General features: G+C 32.1%; 1 protein-coding gene across 1 annotated transcript in view; it reads right to left on the bottom strand.

Annotated features, from left to right (window-relative positions):
- LOC129216253 (tRNA pseudouridine(38/39) synthase-like) overlaps positions 1–18549 on the bottom strand; it is a 54289-nt gene extending 35740 nt beyond the window's left edge. Inside the window, exons 1-7 of the mRNA XM_054850451.1 lie at positions 18456–18549; positions 17244–17338; positions 14816–15017; positions 10292–10376; positions 9128–9224; positions 7763–7823; positions 3002–3135 (exon numbers count right to left, since the gene is read on the bottom strand). Of these exons, the coding sequence (XP_054706426.1) occupies positions 3002–3135; positions 7763–7823; positions 9128–9224; positions 10292–10376; positions 14816–15017; positions 17244–17338; positions 18456–18533 (752 nt within the window). The 5' untranslated portion in view covers positions 18534–18549. The remainder of the gene's footprint in view (positions 1–3001; positions 3136–7762; positions 7824–9127; positions 9225–10291; positions 10377–14815; positions 15018–17243; positions 17339–18455) is intronic.
- Between the last annotated feature and the right edge of the window lie 3295 nt (positions 18550–21844).

Here is a 21844-nt window from a genome sequence, read left to right as displayed (position 1 = left end):
AAAATGTTTTTGACATTAAATATATTCGAAGTAAGGAAAATTTGGCAGATATTTTCACGAAATCTCAAACCCGTTTTGAATTGCAAACATTTATTGAAAATATTTATTGTGAACAAAAATAACATTGTTTTTAAGAAATTTTTTTCCCCAAATTTTGAAAATGTTTTTTGTAACTCTTGAATATTCGTATTTGCACTTACATCATATGATATTTTTCATGTTAAATCTCTTGCAAGGTGAACAATTTGATTGATTGTTATCTTCGTTAAAAGTCAAGTAAAAGCCACTAGATCGTTTTCCAGTGTGGTAATTGATGAAGTGAATAGGATTAGGGTTAATTAATTTTTTTGAACGGGAAAAATTGTAAAATTGTTAAAATTACTCTTTCGAACTTTTAAATTCTTTTTACCTAACAAGTATAAAAACATTAAAACTGGAATTTTAAATGGTCACAACTTTAAGGGTCAAATTTTTAAAGGACCAAAAGTTTATGATAAATTCAAAAAAAAAAAAAAATGTTTGAGTTTCTCTTAGCGATGCAGAATGCTTTATGAGAAGTTTAAAATAGAACTCAAACATAGTATATCAATTTTTTTTTCAAAAAGTGAATTTTATCATTGATCAATATTAGAAATCCTAGAGTTTTTTTTGTAATGTATTACGTATGCTGATTTGGACAGTTACTTGTGTATTTTTTTTTCATGTTTTTCAGACAAATGTGTACAAGGAACTTTCAATTGAGAAGAAATTTAATTTGATTTAACAAGATGAACTTTCCTCGAACATGAACTGTTTTTTTTGATGTTGTGTTTCTCGGACGTTACGGATCTCCGGAATTCCTTTTTGTTAATGTTGAAATAAGTGTTCTAATAATTGTTGTTCTATTAACATTGTTATTGTGTTTTGTAAAAGGATATGGCTAAATTTTTAAAGATTGTTTAATTATACAGTTTTCAAATTTTTTTAGATTATCGAAATGATAATGGGGAGGCCTTGATAGACATAGTATGTCAATCTAAGTGAAGGTTTATTATCATTTTATTATGTTAGATAACATTTTACATATTTGCAGTTTTCATATCATTGTTCCTTAACGAACGCTAGAATCCGTGACGTAACTAGTCTTGGAATAGTGAACGGCACGTGTAGTGGGCGTTGCCCATGACGTGACTACTTTAACGTCGATTCTTCTTGAACATGTGACGTCACGTACACACGCTTCGGGCTTGGCCACTGAAGATCACGATCAGGTAGCATTGAAGTGAAGATATGCTAATGAGAGTCTGAATATAAGCAAAGCTGTTATCAGTTGATCTCTCTCTCACTTCTTGCACAGCCTAGACGTGTTGGCTCATGTCAGGCAAGCCAACTTGCTGTCTGTTCAGCAAGCTTAGGCTGTTGGCCTTTTTTTTTTTTTGTTTAATTGAAGTAGTATGACGTTTGTCCATTGAAGACTTCGTTCCTCATGAACGATAGTCGGGTCAATTGATAATACTTATTAGTCTAGGTCAACGGGGTATTTGCAATAATGATATACTTATCCTTATTTACTTTTTGTCAAAGCCATATACTTTGTTTTTTTATCTTTTAATAAATTAATTGATGTTTAATGAGCTATTAGTCTTCAATTATACTGTTTCACGAACTCCAATTTCACTCTGCTAAATGTATTACGTTGTTTGGGCAAGAGTTAGTTCCAATCATACCTTCCCATCCAACACTTTAGCAAATGCGGCGCCCAATTCTGTAGGAACCTGAATTTAAAATATTCACTAGCTACAGCTTATTGATCAGCTAACTCTATTCCCCCCCCCCCCACCCCGTTCTGTTTCTTTTCTTTTTCTCTTGTTGAAAAATTAGAAAATATTCAAAATGCTGCTACTCCGAACACACACCCCTCCATACACGCGCGCATCGATAGCATTATGGAGCATCTGAAATTTCATTTCGAGATCTTAAATTTTGCGATATTTCCAGCTTAAAGCTAAAGCCCCCAAATACTAAACAACATCGAAAATCGCTTAAAATTGTGTTTTTGTAGCTTGAATTTCAAAATTTACCGAACCTAATATTACAAAATATGGCCTTAGAATCGCATTTTTAAGGCTCGAATATCAGAAAATATTCGGGCAAGGGTCCCCATACCGCCTTTCTTTTATATCATTAGCAATTAGGTTTTTTAAACTACATCAACAAAAAGTTTAGGTGGACTGGCTCCTGAATATAAAATATTGCTAAAGTTTTTAGAAGCATAATTTTCAAAATTTTTCGAGGGAAGAGCTCCCTCCCTTTCCGTAAAATCATCAAAGCTTGTCTAAAATCCTGTTTTTGAAACTTCGATTTCGAGAATTTGCAGGGGATTGATTTTGACCTTTTTTTTAAACAAAAGAATCGATCTGGGACACTCTCTGACCCTTTAAGTCAATAAAAATGGCCTATAATTGCGTTTTTAAGGCTTCAATTTCTAGAAATTTTCACCGAGATCTCTGTAAATTTTTTCACCTAACATCAGCAAAGAAAGCCTAAAATGGCGTTTTTAAACTAAAAATGTTAAAATTTTTCCGGGGGAGGACCCCCGGACCCACCTTTCTGTCAGGTCATTTTTCCTCTTTCAATGTGCCACTCCCTCCCCTCACCACCAAAAAAAACTTTTTGAATGCGCTACTAGTCACGAAACGTTTTTGTCCTAGCAATTAAGTGAATTGGAAACGATAAGTGCCAATAGTTAGTACAAAAATTAATTCCGTGAATTCAATGATTTGTCTGAAAATATTTTATGATTAAAAGGGCCTCGCAAAACTGCATCGCCGACGTCTACTTTTGCTCTCGCGCCACCACTGACAATATCCACATTAATTAATATGATATATTGATAGTTTACTGTTTATTAAAAGGCAACACAAAAATGGGGGGGGGGAGTAAGAAGAATGTTTTAAAAACAAAACATATAATTAATAAATAAAACAATATGTTTCACCATCAAAATTATCATAACACATACCTTTCATTTATTGGTCTGATATAAACATCAAAAATTTTTCTTCGAAAATTTGTTACACCATTAGCAACATCCATTTTACAGAAATTCCTAAAGTCATGTTCACCAATAAGTTTTTGAGCAGCTTGATTCATTTTCTAGACAAACGAAATAATAAATCATGCATGCATTAAAACATTTTCAGGAAAAACAAAAATTATCAAGAAACTGAACAATGATAAAGATATCAAAACTACACTTATCAAGAAACATATATACCAATTTGGTATACAGTACGTTTTTTTTTTTCACTTTTAGGAAAAAAATTGAAAGGTATCACTTGCTTTATATGTGCATATATATACATACAGTTGAATCTGGAAAGTTGGAAGTTTTGGATTTTTCCATTTTATTTTTATATGATAAAGTAACATGTATGAACATCATAGGTGAAAAAATTTTTGCAATACGATAAGTAGTTTTTTTTAAATTAATTTTTAAAGTTCAAGCTCTTGTGACGTCAAATGGCATAGGAAGTGACGTCATCCCCTCTTCCGATAGGGGAGAAGCGAAGGTCACGCATTCGACTTCGAAGACGAAACGTAAAAGGCTTTCTCCTCGCATTTAACTCCTCGTGTTTCTGGAAAATTAAACCTTTCATCCTCTAGAAAATATTCGAATATCTCATTGGTGTTACTTGAGGAAGATTTAGATTGTGCTTTAACGAATCCGGCCTCCATACTGTGTTCAAAAGGATTATTGAATTTCTAAAAAATAAAAATATCAGCGCGCTCAAAACGTTCCTAGCGAAAACAAGGGATCTTTGGCGGAAGGCTGCCCATTCGCGCCCTGTGACGAAGGCTCGTGACGTTTCAGAAGCGCACACTTTTGCGCATGGATTTTTAAAAATTCATTAAAAATCACCCACGGTGTTTTAAAATTCGGCGATGGTGAATTTTTTAGTTTTGAGGGTCAATTAACAATATCCAATAGCCAAAATATGAACATTTAATAGGTTGCAACTTCCCTATTCTAACCAGCTTAAAATGAATTGCTGATAAGGTGTTTTAAGATGTGTTAAGTTGTAAGGCCTATTGGTTTGTTGCTGATTATTGTTAGGATAAGAGGAATTTTAGTAACAACAAATTGATTTTAAAGTTCCCTTTGAGTTTGCTTTAACAAGGTTCAACAATACAATACTGGGATTCCCAAAACAGGGGGTTGCAGGAATAGGTGAGGGTGTAGCGAAGATGTTTTTAAATAAAGTGAAAATCTGTTAATAATACCGAAGATCTGTTAATAATAGCGAAGATCTGTTTTTAAATAAACAAAAGCCAAACAAGTGCCAAAGTTTCTCTTTAAAGTCTCACCCGGTTTCAGATATTTTACTTTAACATATCAAAGACAAAATACCATTCATCTACATTAGGAACCATAAAAACGTTCTTAGTTACGTAAATAAATTCTTAGTGGTAACCGTGTTTTCATACTTTCTGGTTTTTCCGCTAAACCATACAAATATATGAACACTATGCTTGACTATCTATCTCTGTTTACAAATACATTAGTATAGATAGATATATAACCGAGATTAGGGTGTCGTTCGAAAATTTTAACTGTTCAAAGGGTGCCATGACTTGGAAAAGTTTCGGAACCCTCCTCAGAGCTCTTATTTCTGGGATTAGATACCTTACTGTTGCTCTGAGGTAGTGATGTAAAATACCCGGGTATTTATTTTTAGGGGTAAATACCCAGGGTATATACCTGGGTAAATACCAAAATGGGTATTTACCCGGGTATTTATTTCAAAAATTTATATTCAACTAAAATACTTTTCTGTATGTATTCTACTATATATATAACTAACCATATACAAAAACAATAAATTTTTGCCCAAAAATTGTATTTTGATCACATATTTAAAGAATTATTGTGTGAAACAACTTAGCAATCTAATATGATATTCACATTAAATGCATATGCCTACTCAATGTTGATAGCCAAATTTCAGATATAAAAAGCCATTCTAAAAAAAGTAAAAAGCTTAACATGTTACAAAAAAAAGCAAACATCCCATTTAAGTTTTAGAATAGTTCATTCTAAATTCTGACAGTTTTTTTTTTTTTTTTTTTTTTTGGTAATATTTCATTAAGCCTTTAACTAAAAAAAATTATAATGCATAAATTTTTATATTTTTAATCTTTCATTTTTCGGTTTATGTTTTAAAAAGAAAATCATCACCTTTTGATACTACCCAAAACGTTTTTGCAAAATGCGCAATTACCCTGCCTTCGGATGAATACCCAAAAAAATATTTACCTTCCCACCCTACATCACTAATGCGTGTATTAAAAATACAGTAAACTCCCTATTATCCGCGGAATAGGGTGGCATGGTAACCGCGGATAAGCGAAAACCGCGGATACTCCGAATAATACTTAAAAAACAATATTACTGTAGCAATAACTAAAAAACATGAATAACACTCACACATACATTAAAATGTTTGCTAAAAACATTTGCTACATTCCATCTACTAACACTGAATGTAAAAAATATACATATGTAAAAGCTAAAAACGACCAATAACACAATCATAACGTTTAATGAACGTTAAAAAAAAAAGTGAAAAGACCCGCGGATAATCCGAGCCGCGGATAAACCTACCGCAGATAATCGGGAGTTTACTGTAGTTTGAATAAATATTCATCATGAAGTACCGGGGAGCAAATGCAAATGAGCAAGGCAACAGAAAACAATTTTTTTTCTGCTTATTAATGTGAAAACCTTTTCTATATTTGCCACATTATCACTTAAACAGCAAAAAAATAAATAAATAACATCACAGTGTCTTGATAACTTCTCAGTTTATTCTTTCAAACATCCCTCACGCTTCCTTTTTTTTCATTTTGGATATAACTAACCTAGATTGTGATTTTGAAATTCTGAAGTTCAACATTGAATTGCTTATACTTCTCCAATTATGACATTGAAAAGAAAGATTCTTCGTTTCACGATGTGTTTCTTTCATAATTTCATCAAGTCTTTTAATAAAAAATATTATAAACTATGTAATACATATGTATGTATCAGTTTTACCAATTATTTCATATTTAGAGTTAAAAAAAAATCCCATTCACTTTTTGCATTTTTTTTTTTGTAAAATACCCAGTTTTTGGGTATTTACCCAGGCCTTGGGTAAATACCCGGGTAAATACCCAATAAATATTTACCTACCCGCTGGGTATTTACCCGATTCACATCACTACTCTGAGGCAACAATATATAGCATGCTATACAAAAAAATAATAATTTCTTATACCAAAATTGGCTTTTATTTATTTATTTTTTTTTTTAAACCAGAACTAAAAGAATCTCAATGAGAGAGAAGAAATTAGCAAAATATGACAATGGATACTGCTGTGGGAAGGTAAAGCGCCATATCTGCAGAAATGAATTTCTGAGATAGTTAACGAAACATTTTTTTAATTTTATACTAACAAAAAAAATGATAGAATTTCATGTCCATACCTGCCAACATCTACAGGAAAAAAATCTAGTAGATGATTGAAACAAACAGCAATATCACATTTTTCATTGTTGTTGAAGGACAAATAGAACTTTTTTACTATCCATCAAAGAACAACTAAAAGCAAGTTCCTTACATTACATACACAATCGAGAAAAATGCTCAAAATGAAAGAACCTTCCGGAAAAACCAGCAGAGTTTGCAGGTATGCGTCTTTTTCATGCTTTATTTTCAGGGGAAACCAAATTAAGGGGATTATACAAAAAAGCTAAAGTACAATAGATGACAAAACTGCAAAAAATGAAAAATTTGCAGATATTGGCTTTACTTTCCTGCAGCAGTATAGAGAATATGATTTTATTGTGTCTTTAAATGTATCAAAATAATCGGGGAAAAATTCAATATTATATACTTAACTTTTTTATATCCATGCATCCCCCTCATGAGGGTACCTATGAGGGGTACATATATAGTACAGACTTCACAATTAAAATTTTATGGGGGGCCATTTTTGGGGGGGGATAAAATTGAAGTTTTTATCTAAATGCAGGAGCTTTTTCATTGCAGACACTTACGCCAAACAATGAAATTAAGTTCACCTCATCATTTCTGTATCAAAAATTCATTGTTTATTCCTAAACAAAAACCCAGCTTCTGGTTTTGGAAGAAGTTATCAATTAAAATGTCACAAACCAGAGGAAGGGTCCTAACTTAGAGCAGAGTTTACTAGCTGGAGACAGTAAGTTTACAAGGTGCAGTTGAGGTGAAGAACCCAAGTCACATGGTTAAATTATATTGATTGCTTTCGTGTGAAACTAGTGAAAGAAACCGTTATCTTTCAGCACTTAGCATTAATGCTATCACATGACTTGGAATTTTAGCTTCAAAAATGGAGGGTTCCACTCCAACTGCATGTTATCACTTTTCAATGGGGCATAAGTGTACTATTTTGGCACAAATAGGGGCTGAATCTATTCCCTGGTAATTTCTCAGAATTAAAATCTCCAAAGTAGGCTATTGCAAGAAAATTTCAAGGTGGTTTCATTCATCATCATGATTACATGGTCCTTCCCATAAATGGGCACCTGCTTTCACTAACAGTGAACACAAATCAAAACATTAGTATTTACAATGACAATAAATATTTTTCAATTTCTTTAACAGAAAATCATTCACACTGAAATAATTTAGTATTTCAAAAAAAAAAAAACTGTTTTCAGAAAACTAAAAGCACTTAAGTACATGAAAACCATTACTTTAATATCAAGTTCTCCAACAGGAAACCAATATTTATATGTTCTTTGGTAACAGTCAAATCTGAAACGTATTGATATGTTTAGAAAATATGTTATTTCTCACAAGAATTAAAGCATCATTAAAAAGAACAAGAGAGTAAAAACCAAAACAACTTTTTATCCCTCAAAATATCAAAAAAAGGAGGGGAGATAAAAAATCGCTATCTTTCATTTATTATTTATTTACACTTTTTTTTATTGATAAAGTTAACTTACATGAAAATTAGAGCACGCCTTGTCCAAATTTGTTTAATAAAACAAAGTCGTACCATGTGTTAGGCAGTATCTTCTCATCATTTTAAAATAAAATTTTACACAGTGAAAGCTGTAAAGTTGACCACCCTTGTAAGTTGACCACCTGTCTTAGTTGACTGTTTTTTTTCAGGTACAGAATTAGTCCTATATCATATAAATCAACTTCTCTATGACCACCTGTTCAAGCCGACCACTAAGGAAGCGCTCCGCAATTGGTCAACTAACACAGGTTTCACCTCAATTATATGAATGAATATAAAAGTTTGGAAGAGAGACACTTATTTTACACCATATATGTCATTTCAATAGTTGATTCAAACGAAGAATTTTAATTTCTTTTATACTGACTGATTTCCTATTATATGTTCCACCAAGATATTTTTGAAAAAATACTATGAGAACGAGAATCATTTGTGATTTTTTCCACCAATAATCCCTAAGACCAGGGATAACTTCGTTAATTTTATAGCACCAGATTGCTATTAAGAAATAACAGAACCCTCAGTCATGGCCAATTTTATGTTAAAGAGGCTTATCTTTTACATTTTGGAAACATTAAGTAGTAATAGTGTTCTAATATTTTCATTTTTTTATCCTTTCATTATTTTTTTTATTAATTTTAGATGAATATACAAAGTACTTTTGTTTACATTGGTAATCCACAAAAAGTTGGCAGAGGTTTCAGAACACAGAACATTTTATTTAACACAGGACAAGCAACATATACATGATATGACTACTTTTAAAATACACAGCATTACAGTGTACGAGCCAAGGGATGATGTCAGAAGTTGGAAAGCCAATTGTGGATATAAGAAATATTTATCTCTCCAGAAGTATATACTGTTTAACATTGTTGCTCAACGGTTTAAATAATTTTCAGAAGCAATGAATGACTTATTTTCCTGCACCGTTAATACTCCACTCAATGTAGATTTGTTTAATATGGCTATTTTAGGTAAAAAAATTCCCATACTAAGTGACATATCACTGTAAAAGCATACATCAGGAAAAAAATTAACACAAATATGTCCAATACACTAAATAGTCTTGAATATTATAATAACAAACCTTGCACTAAAATCTTGGTCAACAGGAGCCCAGGCAATGACTCGTATTTCATGAGGAAGGACACGGTTTAAAATACCCACATAATTTATTTCTGTTTCTAGAATAAGAACAACACAAGAGCAGTTATGAAATGAGAACTATACTAATTAAATACATTATGTTCAGAAATCAACTATCACTCTAATATTATTACGGTCATTTTCCCTAAACAGCGCAATTTGGACAGGGCAAGGAATGGCATTCACTGTGCCAGGGGAATGACACTTAGAGGAAATAATGCGTTTTACTGATGATATTATAATTTATGTGGGAAAAGGAAACACTACTTTTATGAAATTGAAAAAGATCCAATGTCGTGGTGTCCAAAAAGTAGTTATTGTGGTTATTTGTTTCCCTTACATTTTACAGGGGAAGGACGACAGGGGAATGACAAAAATTAAAGTTAACTTATATATTGTCATAACTGCAAACAACAAATATCAATGTCACTTAAAGTAAGGGGGGAAACTCTATACAAACAAGAGTCAATCATTCATTGAGAGATTATTACAAAATTAAATGAATTATTAAAGACAGGGTAATGACAGTCATTAAAAATACTTATCAAGATTTAACTTGATATCACTCGAATATACTTGACACCGTATATTTATTCAAAAAGAACTAATTAAGATTATTTCTATGATGAGACCAGAATTCAAAGATTAAATTATGAGTTAATACAACTATTACCAGGTGTGAGAAACATTCATTCCATTCATCGACAGGGGAATGACAAAAAATCAAAGGACATTTTTTACTATTTTTTTTTTAAATAATGCAAACCTTGAAGATTTTTTTTTATATTTTACATAACACTTCTTAAGAGGTTAAACAACATTTTCTGTACAAATATGCATGGCTTCCTGAATCTTTAGAGCTGATTTTGCTTTAAGGTGGAGGTAGGGACACGCAGGGGAATGACATTTATCATGTCAAAAAATTATTTAAATGTATAATAATAATAGAGTGTTTGTTTTAACTTATTTTACAAACATAAAAACATGTTGTTAAAGCATTCTAGCGTCAGTTTTATTTCTATACCAGTTAGTTTGTTATTTTTGGAGCAAGGACAAGAATTTAGCAGTTTAGAGAAAATGACCCATTAGTATTCTAATAGCATACCTTTTTTATTGTCAAGGATCACATTTCCAGCTTTGATTACATCTTTTTCTTCAGTTAAGTTACTTCTCAGATCCAGAGACACCACCTTTAAAAAAGTATATGAAGTATGTTAATAGCAGTTATACCTTTTCATACAATTTCACATAAGGCAAAATGTCATTAAATGTAAAAAAGTCATTAATCTTTACTAATAATAAAGCTGAAAGTCGCTCTGTCTGTCAGGATCTCTGTCTGTCTGCCAGGATCTCTGTGATGCGCATAGCGCCTAGACTGTTCGGCCCGATTTTCATGAAATTTGGCACAAAGTTAGTTTGTAGCATGGGCATGTGCACCTCGAAGCGATTTTTTGAAAATTCGATGTGGTTCTTTTTCTATTCCAATTTTAAGAACAAAATTATCATAAGATGGACAAGTAAATTACGAAATTATCATAACGTGGAACAGTAACATGGGCACAAGCCAATTGACAAGATACAAAATTATCATATCGTGGAACCGTAACATGGTACAAGCCAATTGTCAAGAAAATTCACCATACATTATTTGTAAATATACAGGCGATCCAAAAGACCTTTTAATTTTTCTACTGCGGGCAAAGCCGTGTGGGTACGTCTACAGTAGAAGACCGTTATAAAGCACACCTTGGGACCAGAGTTTTTGCGTTATACAGGTTTTTGCGTTATATAGATCATTTCAGAAATTTTGAAACTAATATTCAGAATATATCTATATATTTGCACTTCAAAATGAGTTTTATCTGCAATGAGTATTAAAGCACCAATATTACAATTAGTTGTTCGCAAATAAATATGTTTCACAATCAAAAGAAAGTGCATTATCCTGCACTTCTGCTAGCTTCATGGTATGCATAACAGCTGCATTTTCAAGAGCCATCTGGAGTTTTCTATTTACTTTAAGTACTAATTTTCCCTTTAAAAGCTTTGAATTAAGATGGAAAGATGGGAAACTATTTCAAAAATTGATTTGCCTTACAATTTTAATGCTTGCAAAGCAAAACAGAAGGATTTTTTAAACTTCAAAACCTATTGTTTACTTCTGAAAAGTTGTGCATTTTATAGAGAATTGAGTTATATAGGTCAGCGTTATAACGGTCTTCTACTGTAGTTAATAATAAATGCACTAAATTACATCCCAGATAATTTGTTACTTTTTTTTATACCTAATTTAGCTATCATTGTAGTTTTTAATTAGGCTACAGATTTCTAAATAATTAATTTAAGATTAACTGATTTAATGTATAGGGTAACAGCACTAGTATCAGACATACTAAAGAGATCGCTCTTAGGATAACTTAATGTATTTAGACTTTTAAAACTATTTTTCTCTAATGCAGATACATTCCATCTAACGTTAGGCTGCTTCTGGATACTCTGAATTAGTTAATTCTACTTTTATTTGCTAATTTCGAATGTCAGTGTCTGACCTCCAGTGACAGACACTGAAAATTCTAATGATACCCAGTAACAGATAGGATGAGGAAAGAACGAATAGTGGACAAAGTTCCCCTTTTCTCTTCAAAATGTGCAAAAGCTCTTTATTCTTAGATCTAAAACCTTATTAAGTTCAAATAACATGAAACAGCGGCAACCTCATGGTGGCTGATAACCTTCCACCACTGCCTTGTAAATACCAACTGGCCCCAAAGCAGAATACTTCAGGATTTTCTGCAACGTAAAATAATTTAACCAAAATTGTTCTGCAAGTACTTTTTCCACAAATTTGGTGCCAAAAATTAAAATTGTTTCATATAGTTCTTTTTTTTTAAACTGGACTGTTGCTATTTATTTCTGTGGAAATGAGATATTTCCGGAAACATCACAGCTTTCAACCAAGTGACTAAATAAAGAACACAGAGTTTGTAAAATTAGTTGATCATGAAAACTATAAAATCAAAAAACTTTAACAAGGTGCCAAACTTAAACCGATTGAGATTCTCCAAAAATAGTTTATTTGCTTTCTAAAATGCATAGAAAGAGAAAAGATACAAAATTTTATAAAAATCCGAACCTAAGTGGCAAACCACATTTTTTGATTAATTTTACATGGCATGAAGGAGCAATTAAATATAATGTTAATAAATAAATTACAAAATAATAAATAAAATGAGTCGAGTTTGGGTTGCATATAATAAAACATTTCAAAACTTCCTAAATAATTGAAATATTTTCCAGATGCAAAGGGATTGAACTCTCAAGCAAGACACACAATTTCCGGTGATGGACGTGTTTCAATGTTGGCATGTTTCCAAAACATACATGTATGGCCGCAGCGGATAAAGATCGATTGAGGAAAGTCCTACAAAGGACGTATCAAATTCAACATCGCGAGCTTTCCGACAAATTATCATAATTTACGAGAATTTTAGATTTTCTTCTTATTTTAAGAAATCTGCAGAATTCTATATTGAGTTGGAAGATATTTGTAGAAAATAAGCAGTTTCTACTGATTTTCTGCACCACAGTTTCTGCAGATTTTCGGCACGGCAGTTTTTGCAGATTTTCGGCACTGCGGTTTCTGCAGAAATGTCACTGAAATTAGCAGATTTTCTGCAAAAAATTTATCAGTTTTCCTCTCATATTGGAACAGAATTGTTCTGCAGCTCAGGCATCTGTTCTGCAATGTACGACGCAAATTTAGTAGTATTCTGCTTTGGGGCCAACTGGCTCATAAAATTCACTCTAATAACACTAGATTGTGCACCGTATTGTACACTATTGTGCACCGTATTCATGGGTCGTAGCAACATCAGTTTTACCTTTCCTAAAATTCTTATTGTTTAAATCAAAACTTTCGACCATCTGTTACTGAACCCTCATCGGTTACTGGTACAGTTACCCTATTTGTCATTCATAGGTTAAAATAAAAGCTCAAAATCATTTAAAAGTTATTAACCATCATGAACATTCTCTGATGTCCAAACTACGGTCTAATGGTCAGAGTGGCGGCTGCAGAACAAGTTTTTGGAGGGGGCCATCCTCTGGACGTGTGATATTTTTGTAAGGCCCTCGCCCTTTATCCTACTAAAGATATAGCCGAAAGGAATTCAATTTCAAGCATTTTCCTGTGGAAAGCTGTATACGCCTGTATGTGCTTGGATGTGAGACATATGACCTTTCCCTACACCTCCTTATTTGTATGTATGTGTCTGCACTATCATAGGTCCTTTTGAATGACGATGAGGAAAAGATGGGGTTTTAGCACTACTTTCTTCTCAGGAATTTTTTTGATATTGGAAAATCCTAAAATTGGAATAGTGGGCCACCTTTGATGATGTAAGCGGAATGAATGTAGTTCAGTGTTCTCCTCAAGAGCACCCACATGGGGGAGGGGGGGGGGTAAGAGGGGGCTCAAGCCTTAGAAATTAGAACTCCCTTGATCTTAGAACTTTTTTCTTTGCAAAAATATAAAAACATTTCTTCTCCAGCTATTAATGAATCAGTTATTTAAGATGTCAAATTTTAATAACTCTAATCTGTACTGAAATTGGTTTCCATGGGGAAAATATTCTGCTAAACCATCGGAAAAATATCTCAGCCTCCCCCTCCCCTTTAAAATTTTGCATATGAGTGCCCATGGTTCTCCAGAAGAAGTTAGATATTGCAAGTTGCTAAATCGGAATTTTAGAGGATCTTTGTTGATGTTATTGAGAAGGAATATTGGGGACTTTGTTCCTTAATTTTACCTTTTTTTAAGGTAGAGCATTAGTAACTAAAAGCTAGGGCATTGATCCATAACCCCAGCCTACGGCCCTGCTTTGATGAATTTGGCAACATGGTCATGGTTCCCATATTTAGCTATGCAAAGCAAATTCCTAATAAATTTTTAGTACCACTCGGATTTGGACACTTAAGAATTAAAATCATTCTGGGGAAAAAATGCTGTAGTATTTTAAAAAATTTAAAAATTAGACATTGAAGTTTTAAAGAATTTGCTTACAAAAGAAAAAAAGAAAAGAAAAAAAAATAGTACTAATGCTGCACTTTGCAAGTTAATACACCCTACTGCTATATTTATATAGTTACGCTTTTTCAAATGATACAATAATTTGTAAAGCAAATAAAACAAAATTAATTTTCAGACTGTAGAGCTTTATGGTTAGTACTGATCACAAAAAATTTTAAAATTACTCCTGTTTAAAAACTGATGGTACATTTAATTGAATTTTAAATAATCAAGACCTAGCTCTCATTTTTGAAAATTTTATTCAGCTCTCAAAGGGAGCCATTGCCCCCTTCTAGAGGCACCACTGAATGGTCAGAGGGTTGGATTCATTATCAAATTAATTAATTTTACATTACAATTGCACTCTGAGTTTCTTCCAACTTTGTAATGAAAGTAGGCACAATTCAAAATAGATGAAACAGGAATAAAATAAAACAGGAATAAAATAAACAATTTTTATAAAAAAATTGTTTATTTTATTCCCCTTCTCCACGACCTCCTCACTAAATACTAAGTTGCACATGTTTAGTACAAATTGTTTCAAAAATTTCATTCACAAACCTGAGAAAATGCAGAAACACCCTTATCTGTCCTTCCACATCGATGATAATTTGATGTTTCTCTGTGCTCTAACAGTTTAGTTCTTTCTAAAGCTTTGAACAGTTCTGCTTCAATAGTTTTATCTGTAGTATCTTGTACAGCAAATCCGCAGTAGTCCCAGCCTAAGTACAGAAATTTCAATGCAACATGCCGCTTGCTATACCTAAGAAAACAGAAGAAGAATCCTTTCAAAATACTTAATTACCCTTTTCAAAATAAATTTGTTGCAGTCTACATGTAGGCAATAAGAAGCAAAGGGACATAAGTGTCCCTTTTGAAATTTTGAGTAAAACATGTTCAGAATTTTGGTAAATTTAATTGAAAAGTTTTTCTAAAATATGCATTGGTAAGTACAGTACCTGCCAGAGTTATTAGTACCATTTCTTATTCCTAAGTAGAACAGAAGTCCCCCCCCCCCCCCATACAATGTTTCATAACAAAGTTTTCACGACTTTATTTTCAAATGTTTTTTCAGTATCCCTTAAGGCCACCTAACCAACTTTTAAGTACATAAATATTATACTCTATTTTACTTTGAATGTGGAAGTAAAATAAACTTAAGCTTTTCAAAAGGTCTAGATTAGCGGTTCGCAGTCGCTAACAGGCAACCATTTCAAGTTTTAGTCTCCAAAAGTGGCGGCCATACGTTTCTTTATTTGTTAAAAATCACATGGTATGTCATGCTAAGACAACTTCCCGTCCTGAGATGTTTAATGCATCATTCAACTCCGCCTAGACAATGTATTTCAGAGTTAACTCTATTAAGGTTTTTTAATTCCATTAAGGTCCGTTAACAGACCCTTCACAAAAATCCGATCAACCAAAACGGACCCTGAATACTACTGATACTTGAAGGCTGCCCATCTCCCCCCCCCCCAGAGAGCGATGCCCCCCCCCCCCCAATGCTAGCAAAACAATCAATAATGATATTTTCAACAGAAAAGAGGAAAACACTCAATTTTAATTTTCAATGATGCAGTATTTGTGCCATCAAAATTCTGAAATTTCCTTTTTACAATTTTTTTTTTTTTTTTTGCAAAATTAATTTGATTTTTTACAAAATTAATTGATTTTTTTACAAAATTATTTGATTTTTCCCAAAAAATGGACCTTGTGAAAAATCCTGGACAGACCCCTGCCAATGGCTGCTACTCAATTCAAGAGTTATAGGCCTGGCCCTCCCCCCTCCCCTAAATCTGCTGCTGCCAACAAGTATTTTAAGATAGATTTTATTTCGGACAATTTACGATATATGACACAAAAATTGAAAAACCTTGAGGAAGAGGGGTGTGAAATGAATTATCTAACCTTTCAAAAAAGGCCTAAACATTAACGAATCTATTTCAACACAAACAAAATTCATTTCTAGAAGTTTATAAAATTTCAATATTTAGACAATTAAATAGTAACTAAATTTTGAATGTTCCGAAATAAAAGTAAGAGTTTTGAAATCGAAAAAATGTTCTCTCACTGATAATGACAAGAAAGAAAAAAAAAGATTTCAGAGATCGTACTCAGTTTCAGAAATAAAATGAAAGAGTTTTGGAGGAGTAAAATGAGATTTTGAAGGAGTACTAATGGAGTGTCATTAAATGATATTACACTTTTTTTTCAATATATTTGATTATCAGCACCCTCTATCACAAAGTGTCACACTTCACCCCAAACTTCTCCTCTTGTCACATGTCATATTTTTCATAGAAATATTGTTACAATAACTGTGATGTCACTTTTTGTCACCCTTTCTCCCCTTGTCACAATTTCATGAGCCTGTCTCGTCCTCAAAGCATGACATCACTTGCGGAAGACTATTTTTACAATATCATAACTGTGATTTGCTAAACAATTGTTTTTCACGCAATCACTTCATGTAGTACATTTACTTATGTAGTTTTAAATATTTAAATAATAATTAGACAACTTGACTTTTGCTGCTGAGAGTGTGGTAGAGGAAAAAACAGGAAAAAACAATCATAAAATTTGAAAAAATAGCCAAGCACCATTTAAGCATGTTTTACTTCACTTATGAAATGCCTTAGTCTTCTAATAAAAATTTCACCTTCAACTTTATGAATTAACTATGATCAATTTGTCAATAAAAAAAATAAATGCACGAAATTACAACATTAAAATCGCCTTAGTGACGAAATTAGTTGTCAATCGAAGTATTTTAAGTTTCTGTTATAGAGAAATATTATGTAGTCTTGAACTAAAAAAGAAGGAGTTTTGAAGGAGTTAAAACCAAAATGAAGGAGTTTGAAGGACCCTTCAAAAAAAATATATGATATTAATAAATGAAGGAGTATTGGAGGAGTTTTGAAGGAGCGTACAAACCCTGGATTTCAAAAGCTAGCAAAACTTGAATTTGGTTAAAAAAATCAATACTCACTTTTGGAAATCAAAAGGTTTTCCTTTTTTATCTTTTGGAGCAGGCTTTTGAGAATTATTTTTCTTTCTTAGGCTTTCTATCACAGATATAAGTTCCTAAAAAGTAAAATATAATTTTTTATTTGTTATTTCATAATGCATAAAAGATTTTGAGTACATAAAGAGGAAAATATTTATAATTTAAGTTCCCATTGAATTGCATAAACTGAAGAACTATTAAATTAACTGTTTTACTAAAGCTTTGACTATATTGTTTTTATTGAAGTCATATTTTTTATATATCTTGAAATGTACACCATGGGATGAAGATATTAAGTAACATTTTACATGCATGAATGTACACGCATGATTTAAACCAATAAAAAGTGTGTTAAAAAATGTTCAACAGTAAGAAGAAATATTTTCCTAACAAATTACAGCTAACTGGGCAAATGAAAACCAGACAACCCTGATTAGCAAAGCGAAGAAAAAAAACATACGGTGAGTGCAACCCACAAAAATTATTTAATGATCTATGAGTGCTTTAAAAAATTGGCATTGGCATAACCTTCCAATCCTTTCAATAAATTCTGATTTAAAAAAAAAAAAAAAAAAACCACCTATAAAATGCTGTATAGTAAAGCATAATTAATGAGAAATAAATTTTTCAACTTGCTGGGTCCAACAAATATATTCTTTACTAAGATAATCCTCTTTCATAATTTCCCTAATAACAGACAGCATTAGAAATTCTTAGGAAAAATAACTGGTCCTACTAGTTCAGCGCATAAATAGAGATTTACTGGTCCCTAGACAGAAAGACTCGTCCGCTTGACGAGAAACATAGTTTTCCTACTTTTTCACATAAATTTATAACAATGTTACTTACATCTTAGTAATTTTTCACAAAGTTTTCATAACATAGCTAAAATTTTCTCCGATTTAAAATTCATATGAGAAAAGTTTGCCTAAATTTATTTGCACAAAAGTGTTGTAAATGTTAATTTTTTTTTTAGTGGAAAAAATTTGAAATTTCTGAATTGACAGTTATTAAGCACACTATTCCCATACTGAACTCTATTTCATGGCGGTCAAAAGCAATTTTCATTGTTCTCGGAACAGCAGGCCACCAACAATTTTGAACGCTGACAGAAATACAAATCAAATAATTCATTAAAAACTCGAAATTAAAGCATAAAAAACAAAATCTATACATTTAAAAAAACCAACAAACCTCTTTGGAAAGATCTTGAAGGTTTTCTGGGATTTCAAAAAGGCTTTTTTTTGCTCCTTGTTTTTTCTCCATAATCATTACAACTTCCCTACTAAATAGATAAAAAGTAAACTAAATTTCTGAACAAATTGCAAAATTAAGAAACTGTTTATTGAAATTAGTCACAATTGTAAAGGCACTTCTCTGTTAAATGTGAATTTTTCATTTTTGGCAATTACAATTTATTGATTGCTACGGCAAACTAAAAATTTTGTAGTTGGCTACATTCAAAAACTTCAATTTCTAAATTCTAGGGCTACCATAGCAGAATACCATTAATAAAGCACAACTCGGAACTTAGATCATTTCACAAGTTTATAAATTATCAGAAAACGAAGTTTAGCACATCCGAATAAGTTATAACTAAATTGAGTATTAATATTTGAATAACGCAATTTAATTAACATTCAAAACTAAAGAGGCATCACACTATGGGCATCATAACAGCACCTGCACTTAAAAGTTTGCAAAAACAGTTGCGCCACTCCATGCCGCCTGAGGGGACCCGAGACCCCTCAAAAATATTTTTGAGGGGGCACCCCTTCCCAAATAAATCAAGAAAATTATTAGTTATATTATGCTTTCTAAACTCATAAATTTGCCTTTTTTTTCTTGTAAAATACATTCAGTAATGAGTTAAAACAATTAATTATTACGGTAGTAAGCAAGTTTTAACTGAAAACGAGTGGTGTGAATAATGATAGTGTTAACATGGCTGCAGGCACACTAAGAATTTGACCCAGTGCGCGAACTTATGTTTCAAGTCTGCGCCCTGATGAGCGCGCCGCAGCGCTGCCCATCTAAGTTTTGCTGATCTGAAAAAAATTTATGAGGGTTTGATTTGTATATAAAATGGGAGGCCTGATAGTTTTGAAATACTTTTGGGAATTATGTTTAAAACCTTCATAAAATGATGATCCTTCGCTTTCTTGGAATTGACGCATACCAAAGAAGTATGAAAACAACAAAGCCAGCTCGCCACACACTTTCAAAATCCCAGAGAAGTATTACAAGGCAATACATTGAGGCTTGTGGAATGGTGCAATTTTTCATTTTGGGCGATTTATATCAACTGGACTCACACAGGTCATTGCAGTTGAACAAGTGTGCTTGTTTTTATTAAACAGAGATGAAACAAATTTTGAAAAATCAACAGAGTTTTTCAAAAATGACCTAGACATTGAGAGACTGCGTTTACACTTGAATACATTAGCTGATATCACTAACAACTGGTTTTAAAAAGCATGCATAAATTAAATTACCTTTTTTACAAAAATACTGTGTGTGTTTGTATTTATTTTTTCCCTTTTTCCAAAGCCAAAATATAAATATCAGGCTTGTCGAGTTTTCGGGGTTCTAATGTTGATTATATGACTTTAAAATGCTTTTAAAAAACTTCAAAACTCACTATTTTTCATCTCAAATTTAGAAAATTTCCCTCAGTAAGACCCCCAGCCCCCATATTTTTTTTTTTTAAGTCGCCGTTTCAGGGAGTGCCCTTCTATGCAAGTCAAGTAAACTACCTTATCAATGCTTAGCTAAGGCACTGCATGGCTCTCCATAAAATAGAACAAAAAAATGTCTCTTACTAAGCAGGGTTGGCCAGATTAGACCCAATTGGGTTGGACCCAATGGGTTTTTTTTGAAAAAACCCATTTAAAAAACCCATTATTTAACCCACTTTTGGGTTCTTTTTAAATTTTCTGAGAAGTTTTTAAAAAAAAATAATTAACTTAAATACTTTCACAATTTAAACTTCTTTTTTATTTGTTCTGCACCATAGACAATGGACATAAAAAATGAATTTTGAACTTTAATAGTATTTCTTAACTCTTAACGGCATTAAAAAAATACTTCAAAGATTTTAAATAAATATATTTAACTTTTTCTTTAACTGGTCAATAAATAACTCAAATTATCTTGACCAAGTCCTGTCACGTCTGATTTTCTCAATATTTGTAGATTGTACAGAGGAACTAATCTAAGTTAAAAGGCTTTCATGTGAATTATTTTCTGCAAACCAACATGTCACAAATCTCAAATAAACAACGTATATGTTTTAGAAATTAACAGGTTTTTCAAACGGTCAAACAGAAAACAGAATAGGATGTACAATACTTTCATTATCTTACAAAAAGTTTAATATTTCTTACTCTGTACACAGAAATAGAAACAGTCAACATAAAGTTCAAAGAAATGTCTTGATTAAGCTGAATTCAGTAAAAAGGGATTTAAACTACTTTGACGCTCTACAGTAGTTTTGCATAACAAAATGAAATACAATAAAGTAAAATGCAAAAAAAAATGTAGTAATTAAAAACGAACAATAGATTTTATCACTCGAGAAGTAACTTTGCCCTAACTGTTGGTAATCATGGAAACTAAAAAATCTTAAACTTCACCATTCTTGGGTTTCGTTGTCTTTTTTACTTTTCTTCAGAAAACGCTGAATTTTCCAGTATTTTTACCCCAAGACAATTTTTGTGCTTTGCCCATATACTTACACTACAATATGCTACAAGCACCCCCATTTTCCCTAAAAAAAAGACAAAAAAAACCCACATTTCTTTTAAAAAACCCAGCTTTAGTTGGATTTTTTTTGGGGTTTTATTTAAAAAAACCCAAAAAAAAACCCTGGGTCCATGGGCTTTTTAAAAAAACCCGGGTTTTTGCCAACCCTGTTACTAAGACAAGTGACATGATCTAGTTGGACAAGAAAATTTGTATACCTTTTTTAGATTGTTTTACTTTGAAAATGCCATGTCACATTATGTTTGTTTGTTTAAATTATACACTCCAGAAAATATGTAAATTGGCATTTTCAAGGTACAAAAATCTGAGCTTTATTGGAGGGGATCTCTGTGAGATTACATAACCCCCCAAATCCCAGGTGATGTCTGCCTGTTAAGAAATAATTATTAATGTTTAGTTGTCTTAGGTTGGCAACACAGTTAAAATATTATTTTTTCAGAATGTACTAAATTAGTTCAAGTAAAATGTTTGGTATTCTGTGTTTGTAATGTGCTTGTGTCATTTATAATAAAATATATTTGGCCATTCCCACTGAGTAATCTCTGCATATAAATGAAAACTATACACTGAACCCCCCCCCCCTCCCAATAATTTTTGCAAGTCAGCGCCCTTGTGCATATAGCAGCTGTATTTTTAAGGACAATCTGGTAGGCTATTTTTTTTCTACGAATGTGAATACTATTTTCCTTTTTAAAGATGTAAACTAAGGTAGAAATATGAGTCCTGCCACCTTTAATAGAAAAGTATCAATATTCCTAATTTTGAAATTCTTTAATTAATCTTCCTATTAGAAAGGAGTAGCAGTGTGCACCGCACTC

The sequence above is a fragment of the Uloborus diversus genome, chromosome 2 (genome assembly GCF_026930045.1).
Source record: "Uloborus diversus isolate 005 chromosome 2, Udiv.v.3.1, whole genome shotgun sequence".
Classification (NCBI taxonomy): domain Eukaryota; kingdom Metazoa; phylum Arthropoda; class Arachnida; order Araneae; family Uloboridae; genus Uloborus; species Uloborus diversus.
This window is presented reverse-complemented; position numbering and strand designations above follow the sequence as displayed.